The sequence below is a fragment of the Lepisma saccharinum genome, chromosome 5 (assembly GCF_977018435.1).
Source record: "Lepisma saccharinum chromosome 5, izLepSacc3.1, whole genome shotgun sequence".
Taxonomy (NCBI): Eukaryota; Metazoa; Arthropoda; class Insecta; order Zygentoma; family Lepismatidae; genus Lepisma; species Lepisma saccharinum.
Genome location: NC_139233.1, coordinates 59,340,813 through 59,359,428, shown reverse-complemented (window position 1 = coordinate 59,359,428; position 18,616 = coordinate 59,340,813). Strand labels below are relative to the sequence as shown.

Sequence of the window (18,616 nt, the reverse complement as noted above, 5' to 3'; positions counted from 1 at the left end):
CACTATCAATGGCAAAGCATGATGTCAGAATAGAATAAAGAAGGATTATGAACACACAACAGAAGCTTACCTGCAGTACTTGCTGGTGATAGAAGACGTAAGCAAAACCAACAAGGAACACAATAGTCAGGAATAACAGGGCAACAAAACCTTTCAGCTTATATTCTCTTGGCTTCTTCCTTAACAAGACTCCAGGGAATGTCATCTGCAATACAAAATTAACTTTCCTAACTAATTGCATAGTGGCTACAGTTATCAACTTTATCATGAATTTGGAGGTTTCATTACACAACATGTCAATGGTTCAAATCTGAGAGAAAGAGAGAATCACTGACAGGACACTTACAAAGCAAAGCCAGTGTACATTCTCCTTGAGTATTCTGGTACCCAATTTTAGAGTCTCCAAATTTCCTACAATTGTGTTATTACAACCCAGAAGTGGCCATGACTGTATATGTAACAGCAATTTCTACTTAAAAACTTTTTGTTTACATTTAATGTATGGCGAACACATGATCCATAATAACTACTACACAGGAAAGGGGCCAGCATGTGGCATGGTTCACAGAGACCAGACTGCCTACCAAGCGCATTTGCAACAGGCACTGCACTACGAGGATAAACCAAAATGATTTGATTTTGCTGTTGATATGCTGATGCTGAATGATGATGAGGAAGACTGCCTCAAATTTGTTTTATTCATTGATGAGGAGGCAAAATTTCATGTCTGTGATGTTATCAAAGCATAAATATAAAATTTGGGGTTCTAGAAACCCAGATGAAGTCTGTGAGATTGAACATGACAGTCCCACGGTGAACATGTGGTGTGATCTCTTGCACAACTGTATTATTTGTCCATTTTTTCCCAAAAATACTATCACATCCTATGTTTATTTGGACATACTGAGTGAGTTTGTTACCCCAGTTGGAGGCCCTGCAGTGCACCACTGCACAGAGCACTTTGTGTTCATTGGTTTCTTTATGAAAACTTTCCTGACAGATGGAATGGACAGGGTGGTCCAATTCTTTGGTCTCCATATTCAGTGCATATTACCCCTAGGCTTTTCCTGTGGACTTTGATTAGTATATTGTGTACTGCTAAAAGGTTACGGATGAGCTGAAGCACAGGATTACAATTACCATCACTACAATAATATATACAAATTCATAACTAAGTAGCTTGGATCAATTGTTGATTATTTGAAAAGGTTTAGAATGTAGAATTAAAATATCTGTTTTGGAAATCAGTAAATAATGTTAAAATATCTAATACTGTTCCCTTCAATGCAAAAATTATAAATATTCTGTCCATATTACAAAATTACAATCAGCAATCTATTAGAAATACTATATATTGAATGAGAGATTCGAATTGTAGGTTGTCTATTTACCCCTTAAGTGTGGATGGAGTGTATGTACACCATTCGCAGTGTGCTGTTGCAATGCGGAAGCGTACATATACACTTTGTGTTTGCTGAAGATTCAACTGCAGTGGCATATATACAGTGGAATCTCATTTTACATTTTTCAGAGGACAAATCTGAAAAAACTTGAAATGTAGGAAAATGTAAAATCTGGGAACGTAAAATCAATGTTGTAATGTATTTGCCCACATGTTGAGGACATGACAATCACATTATGTGAGATTATGCTAGCTGTAGTAAAACAAAAACAGTAGAAGAGGAAGATGATGAAAAAGAAGAAGAAAGAGAAGTTAGACATAAGAAAAGTTGTCTTCCCTCACGTGCTGTAGTTTGTGCATAATAGAAAATGAAATATGGCTCAAAAATTAATTTGTGTGATGTGGACATTGAGTTGCAGTTGTTTCAAAGACTTCCACACCAGAAAGATTTATTCTGCATGAACTCGAAGTTCATACATGCCAACATGCTATGTATTGTTGCATTTTTGTATAATTGTATTTGTGTATTATTTCCATTTTAATGGAATATGAAAGCAATTCTATAAAATATACTGCATAAAAGAGAAGGCAGGCAAATACTAATGTTTCATTTCAGTTAACTTTATTCAACGGAATTCTATTAAAAAAAACTACATTTTCCAGTAATGACTTGTTCAGAAAATTCCATACTTAAATGGTTAATAACAATATTAAAAATGAATGTCCGTTATATGCCTTTCTTGTTTTAGTGTCGATTATCATGCTTTTATTTGTTTTGTTTTTTAATTTTTAGTGCCTTTCTGGTCAGTTTTTAGAGACTAGAAATTCAAGATCCTCTTATTATATCCAGTACATGTCTGTATTTCAGTAGCTATTAGTTCCTCCCTTTGTGAACAGATGATATTAGCATACATGTGTCTACATATAGGTGGGTTTCATGTAACGGCAGGATGTGCACAGCCACTACGTTTGCGGCCAAATTTATTTGTTATTTACAATGAAATATCCACCATGTAGCGTTTCTTACATCTGCAAGTGCAAGTTTGTTTTAAATCACGAATCTGTGTTAGTATCTCCTGCCTGCCTACCCACTTGAATTCCATATGCTTACAAGAACTGGCCTCAATCATGAAGCCACAATTAAGCAGTTTGTGACATAGGTGATGGTGATAGACAATGGAATTAGAAGATCCACTTAAAATGGACAGAAACATACAAGAGATCTAAGTTGTGGAAATGTTTTGAAGCCAGAGGTTGTCATGATAGTTTTGTTAGTGGAGCATTGACATGATATACCAACAATTCAGGTTCAGTTCATGGTTTTTACTCAATTTTCATCACTTTTCAATATGTTTTTTTATAATTTCAGGAAATAGCAGAAGACTGCAATTCTCCTTTAGCTACTTCTGTGGTCACACAGTTCTAATCACTGCATGCAAGTATGTTGGAAAACAATACAAAAGTTTACTTACAACTAACTTTTCCTTGAGCAAGCTAGAAAGACTGTTGATACTCGCTGTTGAATTGGCAGGGGAATAGTCACGACTATTCAAGTAATCTCCATCGTTGATTTTAATCATTGGTGGTGCAAGAGACTTCTTCCGAGAATTACGTAAAGGTACTCTGAAATGAAAAAAAAAAAGGATATAAACTATTTTTAGGAACAATTTATATAAATGCATAATCCCTCAGGCTGCTATATAAAATGTAAAATAAGTTCTAATTTATTGTTACAGTATATCTTGATGTTCACATGAAGGTGGTATGCATGTCTCTACTTGCCATGCATAATTAACCCTTAAACCGAACAATGGACTTTTTATGCATAATCCGAACCACCCAGTCTGTCAGACCGACATGCATATTTTCTTTTTACGTCCAATTTATTTATTTATTGTTAATGATAATGCAAAGTATTTGTTCTGTGAACCTTAATTATCAACTTCCAATTATTTGATCTATGTAAGGTTCATATGTAAGGTTCAATAAATAAGAAGGCATGTTTATTGTTTATTTAGAACACAGTAAAAGTTGGTCTACCTGCAGCCTTCTTTGAGAACATGGAAAGCATATTTTCATGAGTGGATTTAAAAATTGAGGAGTAAAAAATCATAAGAGGAGCCCTTGGCTCAGTAAGATCAAATGTTATTTTGAGGAGTGTGGCGATGTTTTTGCTATTCAACACTTCTCCATGTGTATGGGTTGCCTCTCCCAATGCCAAACTAAAACTGCGAAGCTGGCTGAGGGGCGTCTGACATGTCAGGTGTAGTTGGCTCTGGTGAAAAACAGGTTACGGCACGAACAGGAACTTAACAGTCACTCAGAATCCATTTTCATCATCATCATAACTTGTTCCGGAATCTCCCATCATCCTGCGACTCAGGAGAATAAATGGGATGAGCATCAGAACTAACGATTGTCTCAGAATCAGCACTTTCAACACTGTCATTCTCAAGTTCAGACTTTTTGTTTTCTAATAGTTCCCTCCCTAACAGATTTGTCAAAATAATCGTCTGTGACTCGTAAAATAGCTCGTTTTCTTTCTTGGGGCATGGAAACACTGTTCACAAAAATACTATGAAAGAAACAAAGTCAAACACTCTCCACAAATGTGCACAACTCGAACCACGTGGTATTATGGACCGGGGTGATTCAGACATAACCTGAACCACCCGATCTCACAGACCCCGTATCCTCACAAAAAAGCTACCGTGCCAATCGGTATTCAATAAGCCATTGATATGGTTTGGCTCGTTCAGAGGTAAACATTGTGGGGGAAAGGTACTGGAAGTTTCAGGGTGCAGAGCACAACAGTGTTGCCACACGAGCCCGATGAAATTTTCAGGGGGTCTGTCAGATCGATGGTTCGGGTTAAGGGTTAAAACAAGTCTGCTGGTAGCATTACTATTGAAAGCAGTGTTCACTGTTAGATGTTTTCAACCATTGTTAGTTCCTGCATTACACATCTAGTCACTCAGCAGGTTTAGAGACAGGGTAACACGAAACGGACAGTGAGGAAATTGTCAATGAAAAACATACAAAATACAAAATATCAGTTCATTTTATAACAAATGTCTTGTATTTGTACATTAATTGATAACATTAAGAGACAGCATGAAATAAATACAAGAGACATGCATATCCTCAAAACGTTTCATTTTTTTGTGAAATTACAAATTTTAATAATTATTATACATTGAATCATACATTACACACAACTAGACTTAGGTTCTATGATTATAAAAACTACATATTTTCTGAAAATATGATTGTGCATTGAGAACAGAGAATGTGATTTCATGGCCAAGTAGCTGCCTACGAACTAATCATTTCTGGTGTGCATGCTAAGTACTGCCTGAAGTAGTGTAAAGAGTGAAGCCACTGGACAGTGGAGCACCGGAAACAAGTGATTTGGAAAGATGAATAATGTTATACCATATAATGATTGGATGGTAGGGTCTTGATGTGACATATGCCTTGAGAATGATATCTACCTTCATCTGTAGTACCTACAATGGAGTTTGGAAGAGATGGGATTTTTTTTCTCCTCGGATAGACTTTGTTCTCTTGTAACACTGCATGGCACTCTCAATGCGGTAGGGTACAAGGACATTTTGACCAGCCGTGCACTTCTTATGGTGTAGGACCAGTTCTGTGATGATCAATGTCTATAACAGCATGACAACAATTACTTTTCATAAAGGGGGGGCTATGGGTGAATGGTTTGTGGACAATCTGGCTCCTGGAATGTATTGGCCTTTCCAGAGTTCAGGTCTGAACTCTATAGAACAATTATGGGACAAATTAGAACATCAACTTCTCTCTAAACCCCAACATCTCGCATCAGTACCTACTCTGGTTACAGTCTTAAGGAAGAACGGGTTGCCATTCCTCCAGAAACGTTCAGATGCTATATAGCAAATCATCCAGGAAGAATAGGGACTGAACAAGGAAAAGGTGGATCCACCCCACATTCGTGTCCAGTACTGGGGAGTGTGCTATGGGGAAACTGTCACTGCAGTGTACATGCATTTATATTATATATGATATCTAAATTTAATAATTTTATAATTTAATAAATTTAATAATTCACAGCACCAGAATAATTTTAAAAGAACCTAAAATTCATATACATAATGGGGAAGGGAGTTGAAAGTGCTCTACAAGAAACGTAAGAGTAGTCTTCATGCACTTGAGTCTTATGAAGAGAGTTGCATTGACATTTTTTAACGTAAAATAAAAGAGGATTGTACTAAAAATTCTAAGTTATTTCATACTGATAATACAATGTAGCTGAAAATCTACACGTGTTAATATGAGAAGTACACAAGTCACATAATTCTCATTCTTTTATATTTTATAAATATGGCTACAATACTGCAGATCAGGAATATCTTTTACTTTATGCATTAAATCTCTTCTGACAACCTAAGTTCATAACTAACCTGATGGTTACGCTTTCCTCTCTATCATCATCTGATACACCATCGTCATAGCTGTCACTGGAATCATCATCCAAGCCACGCCCAATCTAAAGATAACAACAAATCTTGTGTTATAAGCCAGCTAAATCACATATAATCTCAAAAATGCTTAAATCTTAAATTGATTAAATCTCACTCACAAAAAAAAATATTGTCAACAATCAAAACATGTTACAAAAAGTCCTTGCTCTTTATGTGTATAAAGAATGTTAATTTCACAAAAGTTGTTTAACTAAACATTTTCTTGTAATGTACGATTTTCATTTCTCAGACAAGAGATTTATCCAGAAATTTTAGTGTAGCAGAGTGTAAAACTAAATTTAGTATAAAAGTAATCCTCAATGTAACTTTTTGCATAACATTTTAAAAGAAGGATGTGCTAGAAATTTTGAAGGTACAGAGGCATTTTTAGTGCATATAAATCAATAATCAAATGAGTAAACATTTTTAAATAACTTGATGGAATAATAAGAACAGTGTACCTAGGCTACAAAATAAATATTGTACCACTGAAAGCATTTTTTGATGTATAAATAACATACTCAGTTAATATTGTATCATCTGAAAAGCAGGTATTATGAATTATTAAGAATAATGTCCTTACCATGTTTATCTCTATGTGAAATGCCATAACTATAAAGCAAGGAAAAATGATCACACAAGTACATAACATTGTTTTCATCAGAAAGGTGTAACATATAACGGGATTCTCCCATATCAAATGCAAAAAATTTAGAGATTTTAGAGAAACTTATATCAGTTAAATCCCTTGGATGACTGATATGGTATATAATTTGAGTAACAACAGTCAAACTGTTTTAATCTTGCTTATGAATAATATATTTTTTCCTATCTTGCATCATTTCCAAATTTTGATCATATTTTGGAATCCTCTAAGTTCACCTTCGAGGTAAACTTCTGAGACAAATATTGTAGAAATGCCTGGAATTCAGTGTTCCCACACATCATTTGTTTATTGATTTTAGAGCAGCAAACGATAATATTAACAGAAAGGAACTCTGAATTAAATATCTCTACAAAGTTAATAAGGCTCACCCAATGCCTTTGGCTAAGGTTTTGTGCTGTGTTAGAGTACAATCAGATATTTCAGATATTTTCTGCACTAGTCATGGTGCAAGACAATGTTTTGCATTAACTTGTCTCTTGTTTAATATAGCACTGGAGAAAGTGATTAGAAAATCTGGAATACAGACAACAGGTACAGTTTTTATAAAATCAGTGTAACTTTTGAGGTATGCAGATGACCTTGATGTTAAGAAGAAGTAAAAGATCTTTATTGGAAGCCATTACAAACTTCGAGGCAGCAGCAAGAAGTATGGGTTTAAGAATAAATGAATCCAAAACTAAATATATAAACTAGATAAATGGAATTTAATCATTAATGGAATCATTAGAGGTAGGAAATTATAAGTTTGAAAGAGTGAATAGCTTCATCTACTTGGGATATTTAGTAACAAATACAAATTATACTACCTCTGAAATTAGATAATGCATACTTGTACAAATATACAAAGGAGCATTTCAGATCTCATCATCTTACTTATAGTATGAAAAAAACATTACACGTATAAGACACTAGTTCATCCCATCTTGTCATATGCTGCAGAGACATGGACTATGTCAAAGCAGATGACAACATGCTGAATATTTTTGAGAGGAAAGTCGTGCATAGAATATTTGGTCCTGTACAGGATTGGGAGCAATGGAGAGCAAGATATAATATAGAATTGCATAGCCTTGACAAAGACATAGATTTAAAAAAATATTAAGACTAAAATGGCAGGAGAATGGCAGAAGATAAGATTCCAAGGAAAGTACTTGGTGGTAACCCAGGAGGAAAGAGAGGAATAGGAAGATCGAAGACTAGATGGGAGGACAATGTAGGAATGGATGCCCATACAGCTGGAGTAAAAAATTGGAGAGGAGCATCTATGGATCGGAACCATTGGCAAATATTTCTTGTGGAGGCCAAGGCCCATGCCTGGCTATAGTGCCGAGGAGTAAGTGAGCGAATATTTATACTACTATATTTATGGAGTGTAGGAAAATAAACGGATAGTAATGTTAGAGTATTATCTGGGGCAAAAATGCTGTAAATAAACTTTACAAATGTAATGTGAATTTTAGGAAGAGAATGTAAGCAGTGCTGGAAATGCATGAAGCATCCACCCAACTAGCATAATTAGTACAACATAAAAATATATGGTTCATCTGTAAATCAAATGGTGATATTCATTTGGTATGTCTGAATAAATCACATAGTAAAGAAATTTTGCTTTAGTATTTTTTTTAATCACACAAAAATCTCGAATGAAACTGAGAATCTCTGAAACTAAATCTTGGTCTTGTCTCAAATGTTACTGGACCCTCTCTATAAATACATATTTTGCGTTTTCTTATTTTACATAGCATTTTAGATTCTTTAGGTTAATTACAATGATGAGGGTGAATAATGATTTGATGAAATTGATGAAAGAATGCATACAAAGGAACACCTGTGTCCATTCCAGGACTCGAACAGTGAATTTTTGTTGGTGATACCATGACTTGATCAGTCAGAATGCTCTGAGGGGTACTATTAATATACTCATACTCAATGTTGTAACCTAGATACGAACAGCAACAAACAAATTACAAGCAAAAAATGTAATTAAACATTACTTAAAAACTTGTTTTAGTATTCTTGCATAGCAATTTTGCTTTCAGTTTTATTGCCGAGGTTGATAATTTAAGTGGCAAACGTTGCGTTGATGTCACTGACTGGTTTTGAACTATGCTTTCAACAAGTATAGAAGTCCACAATTGTGTGTGGACTGTATGCACTGTCACTTTTGAGATTTAATTAACATTGCATGTAAATTTTTAAGCCAATATTATTATGCATCTACATGAAGCTTCTAATGAAAATATTTTGTCAGAATATTGCCATTGAATTTGAAAAAATTAAAATATATCTGCATGCATTTTAAAGCCTTTGTGTGCACAGAGGTGTGACATTATTTCTGGAAAAAGCAATTTTATTTTTTGTCAAACTACAAAAACATTTAAAGGAAATTTCACAATAAGTCACTTACTCTTCCTCCTGTTGTGGAAGGAAAAATAAATTCCATAGGTATGACAATTAATTTAGTCTGCCTCACCGTACAGATTTATACCTATCGTACAATTCAATATTTTATTTCCTGAAATCCCACATGATTTAATGGAGTCAGAAGAATTGTGATATAATATTTCATTTTTATATTTTCACTAATCTCTTGTTACACTGAATGTCGCAAATGTATATCTAGCAGATTCAGATAATGTGTGTTTGTATGTGTTATCTCCCAGATTCTTTACTTTATCATCAAATGACATAATATCAAAGTTTATGAAGGCATCTGCATTGAGAAGGTTATCTCATAACTCCCCTTTTCCCAGGAGCAGCAGGGGTTGTAGACCTGTGACATCACTGTAGAAGCCAGATGTCAATGAGTTCATATGTAAACAGTATTGAACAGATTGAAAGTTTGTTTTTGTGGCAAATAAGTTGCAATTGTTAAATTTCAAAATTGAATATATTGAATTTCTGTTCAAATTCCACTCTTTAGTATTGAATATGCCTAATTGTGCCATGAGTACATGCGGAAGCTATAAATGAAAAAGAAGGCATTGCTGATATTGCTTAGCACATTAAACTGAATTTTTATGTACTTACATATTTTATTCTGGCATATTTAATTGCATAAAAACTACAACATTTAAAAATTACATCGGCCCCCGTGGGAGAGTGGTTAACACATTGTGCTACGATGCCTGGAGTCCCGGGTTCGAATCCTGGTCTGGGCATGGATGTTTGCGAGTGTCCATTCATCAATTTCATCTTCGCAAATTAGCAAAAAAGTGGCACAAACAGTGAAGTAGCAGCAAATTATTCAATTTACAAATTACACCACTAGGGCACCCATTTTCTATCGATTCTACATATTTGTAGTGATTTTACATAAATATGAATTTGTAATTTAGAAGCTAGTGCAACTCTGGAAAATTTTGCAGTAAAGAAAAAATGAAATGCATTGCTGTGGGAACAAATAGAAGGAAGCATGCAACATTTACTCATGATTACTCTTAGGCCTCTTGTAGCTAAGTAATCACTAATCATTTATTCACAACTTTATAGGGAACTGTTTAAGTTTCGACAAGAATTTATCATGGAGTCAGGAACATTCTCACTCCCTGAAATTGAATGGTGATAGCATGGAGGATGTTTTCTGTTTCATGGAATGGGCATGGACCACCTGTTTGAAGTCCACTTTATACAGTTTGGATAATCGGAACTGGACCTATAACTTGAAGTGGGATTCAAACCACTATGTTCCTCCAGCAGAGAATGAACCCATGTCTCCTTTGTTACAAAGAGAATCCACCAGGTTAAAAATACAGATAATGTCTACTACAGCAAAAACTAATGACACACAAAAAGAAGTGGCATCAATTATGTAAATTCCAGTGTCGGACCATCTGAGTTACGGCAGAAGAGGAAGGACCTTAGGTACATGACAAATTTCATTGCAAGACAGAGTAATTACAATGCAGTGTAAATGAGAGAAACACTATATCATCTGCATGAATAGAGATTATGAAAGGGGAAATCTCCATTCTTCCTCAAGTCAAGTGATTGAAAATATATTATATTTCGTGAAATGCTTGAAAAATGGGTAAACAGGTTGTTTGCTACTCCGAAAGTTAGCTGTCCTGATGAAACCCACAGACCTTAAGGAAGTTCTCAAGATCAAGAACATTTGTCATCATATTTGGTGCCTCAATAGAAAATCACAATAAACAGGGGTTTCAGAGCTGTAGCAGTGTCAGCAGTCTACTTTCGAATAGTTAAAATGGGTCTCAGTATTTGACTCATTTATTTTATCTGTGAGGCATGCAACGTACCTTATGTGTACAAACTTGGAAGAACAGTTAACATATAAGTCTCTGTATTCATTGATGAGTCTTTTTCTATGTGCTTCCATGAAAACCCAGCTAACGTCATAGAATTCTGCTACAGCCTGGGAAAACCACGCTTCCATGGTTTTTAAGGATGTACTGCATTTGAATTTTAGTTATCAGCATCACTTTTCTGTCATTAAACGTGATGATAAAGGATGTAGAAATGTTACTTAATGAAAAGAAGAGCATATGATATCAAGAGATGAAGCGTGTTTGCAAGATAATGGGGACGGAACAAAGAAAAAGAATAGAAGTAAACCCAAGTGAAGGATGAATTGAAAGAAGAGAATGTTACTCATGACGAGGCAAAATGGAGACAAAAGATCACAAATACAGAACACCGAATGTTGATAACTTCCTATACACCAGGTTTTCAATGCATCTAATAGGTTAACACTTGACTAGTGGATGTTTTATAAGCAGCTTACAAGTGATAAGAGCAATTTAGTCCACTTTGGTATTCATGCCAAGAGCAACGATTTGTGAGCATACAGTTTGAATACAAATCGGTGCTGTCGGGGTTCAGATTCGACCAGAAGCAAGGAAAGTAGCCACTAACTGTCAATAACCAAAAACAACTGGAACCGGTTATTTATTCGAACACCACAATATCCACCAACAATATCCTCTATACCCCTAATTTTTTCACAGAGGCCCAATTAATAGCCATTTTGGCTCTGAATTTATTCTTACACACCCCCCCCCCCACCCAGAAAATTCTGAACAAACCTCTGAACCCCTGTCTGGAATATTCTCCACTTGTTGTATCCCCCCCCCTTTTGTTGTCCAATTATTTTCGAGTACCTGGCCAATTAGACATATGCCAACACCTACTAAGAGTGTATGCAATTGAGAGAACTCAGTGTAAAAGGCACCTATGCCACTCTTGTGTGGTGGATTTGTTGTTTTTCCATGTATCTGACAGTTCATGCCATCTATCATAAATTTCACTAACTTCCGACTCTGTGACATGTGTCCGAAAAGTCATGCAACACAGATTTTGTACGTACATACATTTTGTACAAAAAGCGATGGGAGACATAAAACTTCAGTTGGTATTAACTTTGTCCATGTGGATAATTTTGAAACATTCAACAAGAAAATCATGCTCTACACGAACATTCACTATGCGAAAGAAGTTACTACAGTGAAAAAAAGTTTTTGAACGAAGTAAAAGGAAAACAGCTGTGAAGTCGGTTGCAAAAATATTTGATTTGTATCGATTGTCTGTGTGGGTATTTATCGAATTGATAAAAGGACGATAAACCATTTATGCATTACAGTCGATTTTATGGGGTTATTTTTGGCATATTTGTAAAAAAGTATGCTTGTTTTTCCAAATTACGAGGTGCAATGGCAACATTGGTCGTGTCAGAGGGCAGTACGAGAGAAACCTAACTCGCCCATACTTCTGTACCATAAATTTCAAATCTTTTATTTAATCTAGGAATTGATTGAATAACATAGACAGATGTCGGGCACATCTGGTACTGCCTCTGACACGATCAATGTTGTCGGTGCACCTTGTAATTTTGAAAAAAAAAAAAAAAAACTTTTTTAAGAATAGGCCTATGCCAAAAATAACCCCATAAAATCGACTGTAATGCATAAAATGCGTAGTTGGTTAATCGTTCTTTCATCAATTCGATAATACCCACACAGACCATCAATACTCATCTAAAATTTGGGGTGGTGGAATAACAGCGAGAGGTTAAGCGCGAAACGGACAAAGCGCGAAAGGAACTACAGCGAAACATATTAAGCACGGACCAAAGTTGAACACCGAAATAAGCGCGAAAGGAACTACAGCGAAACAGATTAAGCACGAACCAAAACTGAACACCGGAATGAGAGCGCATGGCGCAACAGCGAAGGAGATTAAGTGCGAAACCAAAGTTCAACACCGGAATACGCGCGAAGGGATCAAGCGCAAAACCAAAATTGAACACCGGAATAATAAGCGCAAAAGGAACAACAGCGAAACAGAATAAGCGCAAAACCAAAGTTGAACACCAGAATAAGCGCTAAAGAAACAACCGCGAAACGGATTTCGTACGAAAGAATAAGAGCGAAAAGAAAAGTTCACCAAAAATTACAATTACACATTAGTCAACAACAAACTGAGTACGTGCTAGTAAGTTCGAAATAGCCTGGATTATTGTTAATGACGCGTGTGCTGTTCACCATTTACAAAGAGATTTTCCGGATATGAATACAAGCACTCAAGGTAAAGCTGAGCAAGGTCTTTTTTTTTTAATTGTAACGTTTTGTAAAATGCTGGCAATCGTAAATGTTAATCAACAACGAAAGAGTGCATGTCGAAAATAATTAATATTTTGATTGATTGAGTTGATGTTGTAAGTCCACTTTATACAAAGTAAAGTTAATCGAGACTTGACCTACAGTTTAAAGTGGGAACCGAACCACTATGTGCGTCCACCGGGAATCGAACCCGAGATTCTTTGATTACAAGGCCACGACGCTGCCACTAATTAATATTTTGAGATTTACTTATATTTGTATAGTAGGATACAAGTAGTGCAGGTGGCCCGGTACTGAATAATCATTTGAGGCTCGAATCATCATTTGAGGCTCGTCGTAGCCTTTTATGATGTATATTTTGAGGGCAGAGTTGGCAACACTGTGGGCCCACTGTAGCTTTTTATGAGGGGGGGGGTTTATTGCTTTTTGTTTACATCTGGTAACACTGCCGTAGTTTGACAGTGTTGTTAACCTACTGGGTTTTTTTTTCACTGAGGCTCGAATCATCATTTGAGGCTCGTCGTAGCCTTTTATGATGTATATTTTGAGGGCACAGAGTTGGCAACACTGTGGGTTTTTACTGTAGCCTTTTATGAGGGGGGGGTCTATTGCCCCCTGTTTACATCTGGCAACACTACCGTAGATTTTTTGACAGTGTTGTTAACCTACTGGGTTTTTTTCACTGTAAATTTTTATTAAAGGGTCTGAGGGGTCCATGTATTTTTTATGTCTGGCAACACTGTTGGGGGCCTAGTGTTGGCGACACTGTGGGTTTTTACTGTAGCCTTTTATGAGGGGGACCTATTGTTTTTTTTTTATATTTGGCAACTCTATTGGATGTTTTTTTTTGAGGCTTGGGTTTTACCAACCCATCCGAAGAAAATTCCACTATATGATTTTTTACTGGCTAAGCTAACCTACAAATAGAAATTGCCAACACCGACGAGTCTTGAATTATTATTTGAGGCTCGTCGGTGTTGCCTACCCACTCTACAAAAATTCTACTATATGATTTTTTACAGGTTAAGCTAACCTACAAATAGGAGTTGGCAGCACTGACTTATAAACCCACTGGGTCCTCTTGGCATGTTTTTTCATGCTGTGTTGCTAGGCTATTGAGCATCTTGGCGTATACAATGTATATATTTTGAGAGGGGGGTTATAGCTTTTTATGCTGTACGAATACTGGAAGCTTGACAGTGACAACCAACAGAGTAGGTAAACCTACATCCAGGAACTGGCAACACTAGTTTCTGACAGTAAATTTGAAATAAAATATTAAACAAAATACATGAGTAAGCACTGTGATTACAAATAGTACCAGTGTTATGCCCCCAACTCCAACTGGACAACTGGGGAAAATAATTGTACAACAATTTGTACCTAATTGTACAATACTTGTACCTAATTGTACAACATACATATACACAGACATAAAAGAGAGAGCCTTCCCGTAACTTACTTCATGTACAATTTATATGATTTTACAACTGTGAAAAGAAAGTATATGTGTTCTGTATGCACACATTTATTCTTATTTTTCGAAGTTGAATGAAAGCACATGTTTTTACGCTCTCGTAATACTAACCTTGCTCCACTGATTTTAAATTGCTTCCATCCGCTTTTTTTTTCTGTGTTATTTCCGTATGCACGCAACATTCGCTTTCAATAGACAGAAGGAGTGTTAGTATAGCAGGCTCCGAGTTTACAATTTATTAAATTAAACAATAATTTATGTAAGAATATACTTGTACTTACCGAACACGAAATAATAAAAAGCACATGTGAATGTTTGCGTGTGTTCATGTTATATGACGACTGAGTAAAAAAATAATGTTGACTCCCCGAAAGATAAAGTTCCTAGTTCGACATCAGATGCATGCAAATTTTATGGTTTGCTCTCCAAAATCTTGATTTTTATGTTTGTGCTATTTGTCATACAGCAGAGGAGAAGAGGGGAGAGGGAGGGGAGGGGGCAAGGCAAGTAAAAGAAGCAAAATAGAACAACATATGTGCCGGCGTGAGAATATGTAAAAATTCGATTCAGAGGTGGATCGAATTAAAGTTGGGGGATATTTTGCATTTTTTCCCTATAATGTACAAAACATTTACCGTACATAATCTTTTCCATTTACAACAGTATAAAATAAGAGGAATGTGTGACAATATCCATATTAATTAGGAAAGTATGTTGTATGCTAGGTTAGCTAATTGTGTCTTCTACAGCTTCACTGTATAGAGGGAAGATGGAAAAAGAGAGCTCTACGGAAACTGACGCTCTTAACAATATTGTACGCCCGTGAAAATTAAATATAAATAAGACTTAAGCGTATTATCTGCTTTCATGTCAGATTTTACCAACCTGTGAGCTGTAGTGTTTAGGTGACAAACGACCTGCTCAAATATGATACTGTTGACAATATTGTACGCCCGTGAAAATTACATATAAATAAGACTTAAGCGTATTATCTGCTTTCATGTCAGATTTTACCAACCTGTAAGCTGTAGTGTTTAGGTAACAAACGACCTGCTCAAATATGATACTGTTGACAATATTGTACGCCCGTGAAAATTACATATAAATAAGACTTAAGCGTATTATCTGCTTTCATGTCAGATTTTACCAACCTGTGAGCTGTAGTGTTTAGGTGACAAACGACCTGCTCAAATATGATACTGTTGACAATATTGTACGCCCGTGAAAATTACATATAAATAAGACTTAAGCGTATTATCTGCTTTCATGTCAGATTTTGCCGACCTGTGAGCTGTAGTGTTTAGGTGACAAGCGACCTGCTCAAATATGATACTGTTGACAATATTGTACGCCCGTGAAAATTACATATAAATAAGACTTAAGCGTATTATCTGCTTTCATGTCAGATTTTGCCGACCTGTGAGCTGTAGTGTTTAGGTGACAAGCGACCTGCTCAAATATGATACTGTTGACAATATTGTACGCCCGTGAAAATTACATATAAATAAGACTTAAGCGTATTATCTGCTTTCATGTCAGATTTTACCAACCTGTAAGCTGTAGTGTTTAGGTGACAAACGACCTGCTCAAATATGATACTGTTGACAATATTGTACGCCCGTGAAAATTAAATATAAATAAGACTTAAGCGTATTATCTGCTTTCATGTCAGATTTTACCAACCTGTAAGCTGTAGTGTTTAGGTGACAAACGACCTGCTCAAATATGATACTGTTGACAATATTGTACGCCCGTGAAAATTACATATAAATAAGACTTAAGCGTATTATCTGCTTTCATGTCAGATTTTACCAACCTGTAAGCTGTAGTGTTTAGGTGACAAACGACCTGCTCAAATATGATACTGTTGACAATATTGTACGCCCGTGAAAATTAAATATAAATAAGACTTAAGTGTATTATCTGCTTTCATGTCAGATTTTACCAACCTGTGAGCTGTAGTGTTTAGGTGACAAGCGACCTGCTCAAATATGATACTGTTGACAATATTGTACGCCCGTGAAAATTAAATATAAATAAGACTTAAGCGTATTATCTGCTTTCATGTCAGATTTTACCAACCTGTGAGCTGTAGTGTTTAGGTGACAAACGACCTGCTCAAATATGATACTGTTGACAATATTGTACGTCCGTGAAAATTACATATAAATAAGACTTAAGCGTATTATCTGCTTTCATGTCAGATTTTGCCAACCTGTGAGCTGTAGTGTTTAGGTGACAAGCGACCTGCTCAAATATGATACTGTTGACAATATTGTTCGTATATTGTATTGTATAGGAGACTAGAAGCATATAATTTGGCGAAAAAAAAAACCCAAATAAGGTCATAGAAAATAGTTAAAAAAAAAAATTAACAATTATATTTTGCATTGCACAGCATTAGGTATTAAATAACATACCCCCAAAAAATCTCTGCATTATGCGTTCTGAAAAAAATTGCCCTACGTGCCAAATTACTATGTCAAGTAAAAATTTTCAAAGACACTGTCGTACTTGTGTGCCGGGAAAGCGAATATGTGCAACCAAACTGTGCTCTAAGTGTGGAAAAAAATTTTCTATTGCCAACTTCAAGCGACACCAGCTTACTTGCAAGAGCACTGGAACATCTCTACCGCAACCTTCCAAGCGAAAGGTAGAAGTAACCTCCCTCGATGCATCGCCACCTGCCAAACGCGTCAAGCTGGCGAAGAAAGCAGACCGATTTGCGTTTGAGCATTTATTAGAAGACTTTAACATAACATCAGACAGCTTCTGCGATGTGCGTAGTTTTCTGGAGAGCGAGCGAGCTAAGATAATATCCATCCTCAACGATGCATTGGCTACATACTCCACTAAATTCTATGCTGTGCTATGCTGCAAGTATAAGAAACCGTCTGATGAAATATATAAATTCTTCCATGCCACAAAAGCAAAAACACTGCATCAGGCAGATATCACTGACCTCGACAGCATCTACGACAAGTTTGTCGAGGAGTTTGTGGCAAAGCACGAGGAGCATCAGGCTAAAGGCTCGGGCGGTTCGCTGTGTGGCGACCCCCACGAACTTCGTCTGAAACTTAACAAATTCCTGCCACTGGCAGGGTCTAGCTATATTGCCCTGCCACCCGAGGTTGAAGCAAGGAAAGCTGTTCTCAATATTCAGAACAAAGACACCAAATGCTTCCTCTGGTCGGTGCTGGCAGCATTACACCCTATACCTAGGGAAAACAGTCCACGCTATGTTGCACACTACAAGCAGTATGAGTCGGACCTGGAGGATGCAATGGCCGGGATTGCCTACCCTGTAGAAGTCTCGCATATTCGCAAGTTTGAGGTTCGTGCTCGTGACTTGTTGGGCCTACAATTAGCCATCAATGTTTACGGTCTCACCGAGAACAAAAATGAGGTCCACCCCATCCGGGTGAGCAACGTGAGCAACAACAACGAGGTACGAGAAATCAACCTCCTGCTCATCAAGGACGAAACCCATCACCATTACACCCTTATCCGTTCCCTCTCTCGGCTTGTTTCGACCCAACGGAGCAGTGATAGTCGCCACGTCGAGGTGTGTCGCAGGTGCTTGGCTACATTTCATAATCGAGAACAGCAGGATTACCGGCGCATCAGAGGACCCAACATTGCTGCTGAGAAGCTAGCTCGCCACATGTTCTACTGTGGTACCAACAAGCCTGCACGAACTATCCTGCCCGAACCTGGTGCAGTAGAGTGTTTTCGCATGCACAGTGCTATGGTGAAGCATCCTGCCTATATTGTAGCAGACTTCGAGGCCTTTCTTCAACCTCTGTCTAACTGCGAGCCCAACCCCGAAACATCCTCTACCATTCCTTTCCAAATCCACGAGGCCTCGAGTTACTCCTATGTTGTGGTGTGGCGAGACCAACATATTGCCTCCGAGCCCTATGTGTATCGCGGTCCCGACCCGGTCAAACACTTCCTGGAGAGAATGCAACAGGAAGGCATCAAGAT

General features: G+C 36.8%; 1 protein-coding gene across 2 annotated transcripts in view; it reads right to left on the bottom strand.

The window, feature by feature from the left end:
* LOC145987838 (alpha-galactosidase MYORG) overlaps positions 1–18,616 on the bottom strand; it is a 109,102-nt gene that overhangs the window by 10,844 nt on the left and 79,642 nt on the right. For both annotated transcript variants that reach the window (XM_083122580.1, XM_083122581.1), the window contains 3 exons: positions 5,848–5,933; positions 2,875–3,025; positions 71–205 (listed from right to left, as the gene is read on the bottom strand). In XM_083122580.1, the coding sequence (XP_082978706.1) occupies positions 71–205; positions 2,875–3,025; positions 5,848–5,933 (372 nt within the window). The remainder of the gene's footprint in view (positions 1–70; positions 206–2,874; positions 3,026–5,847; positions 5,934–18,616) is intronic.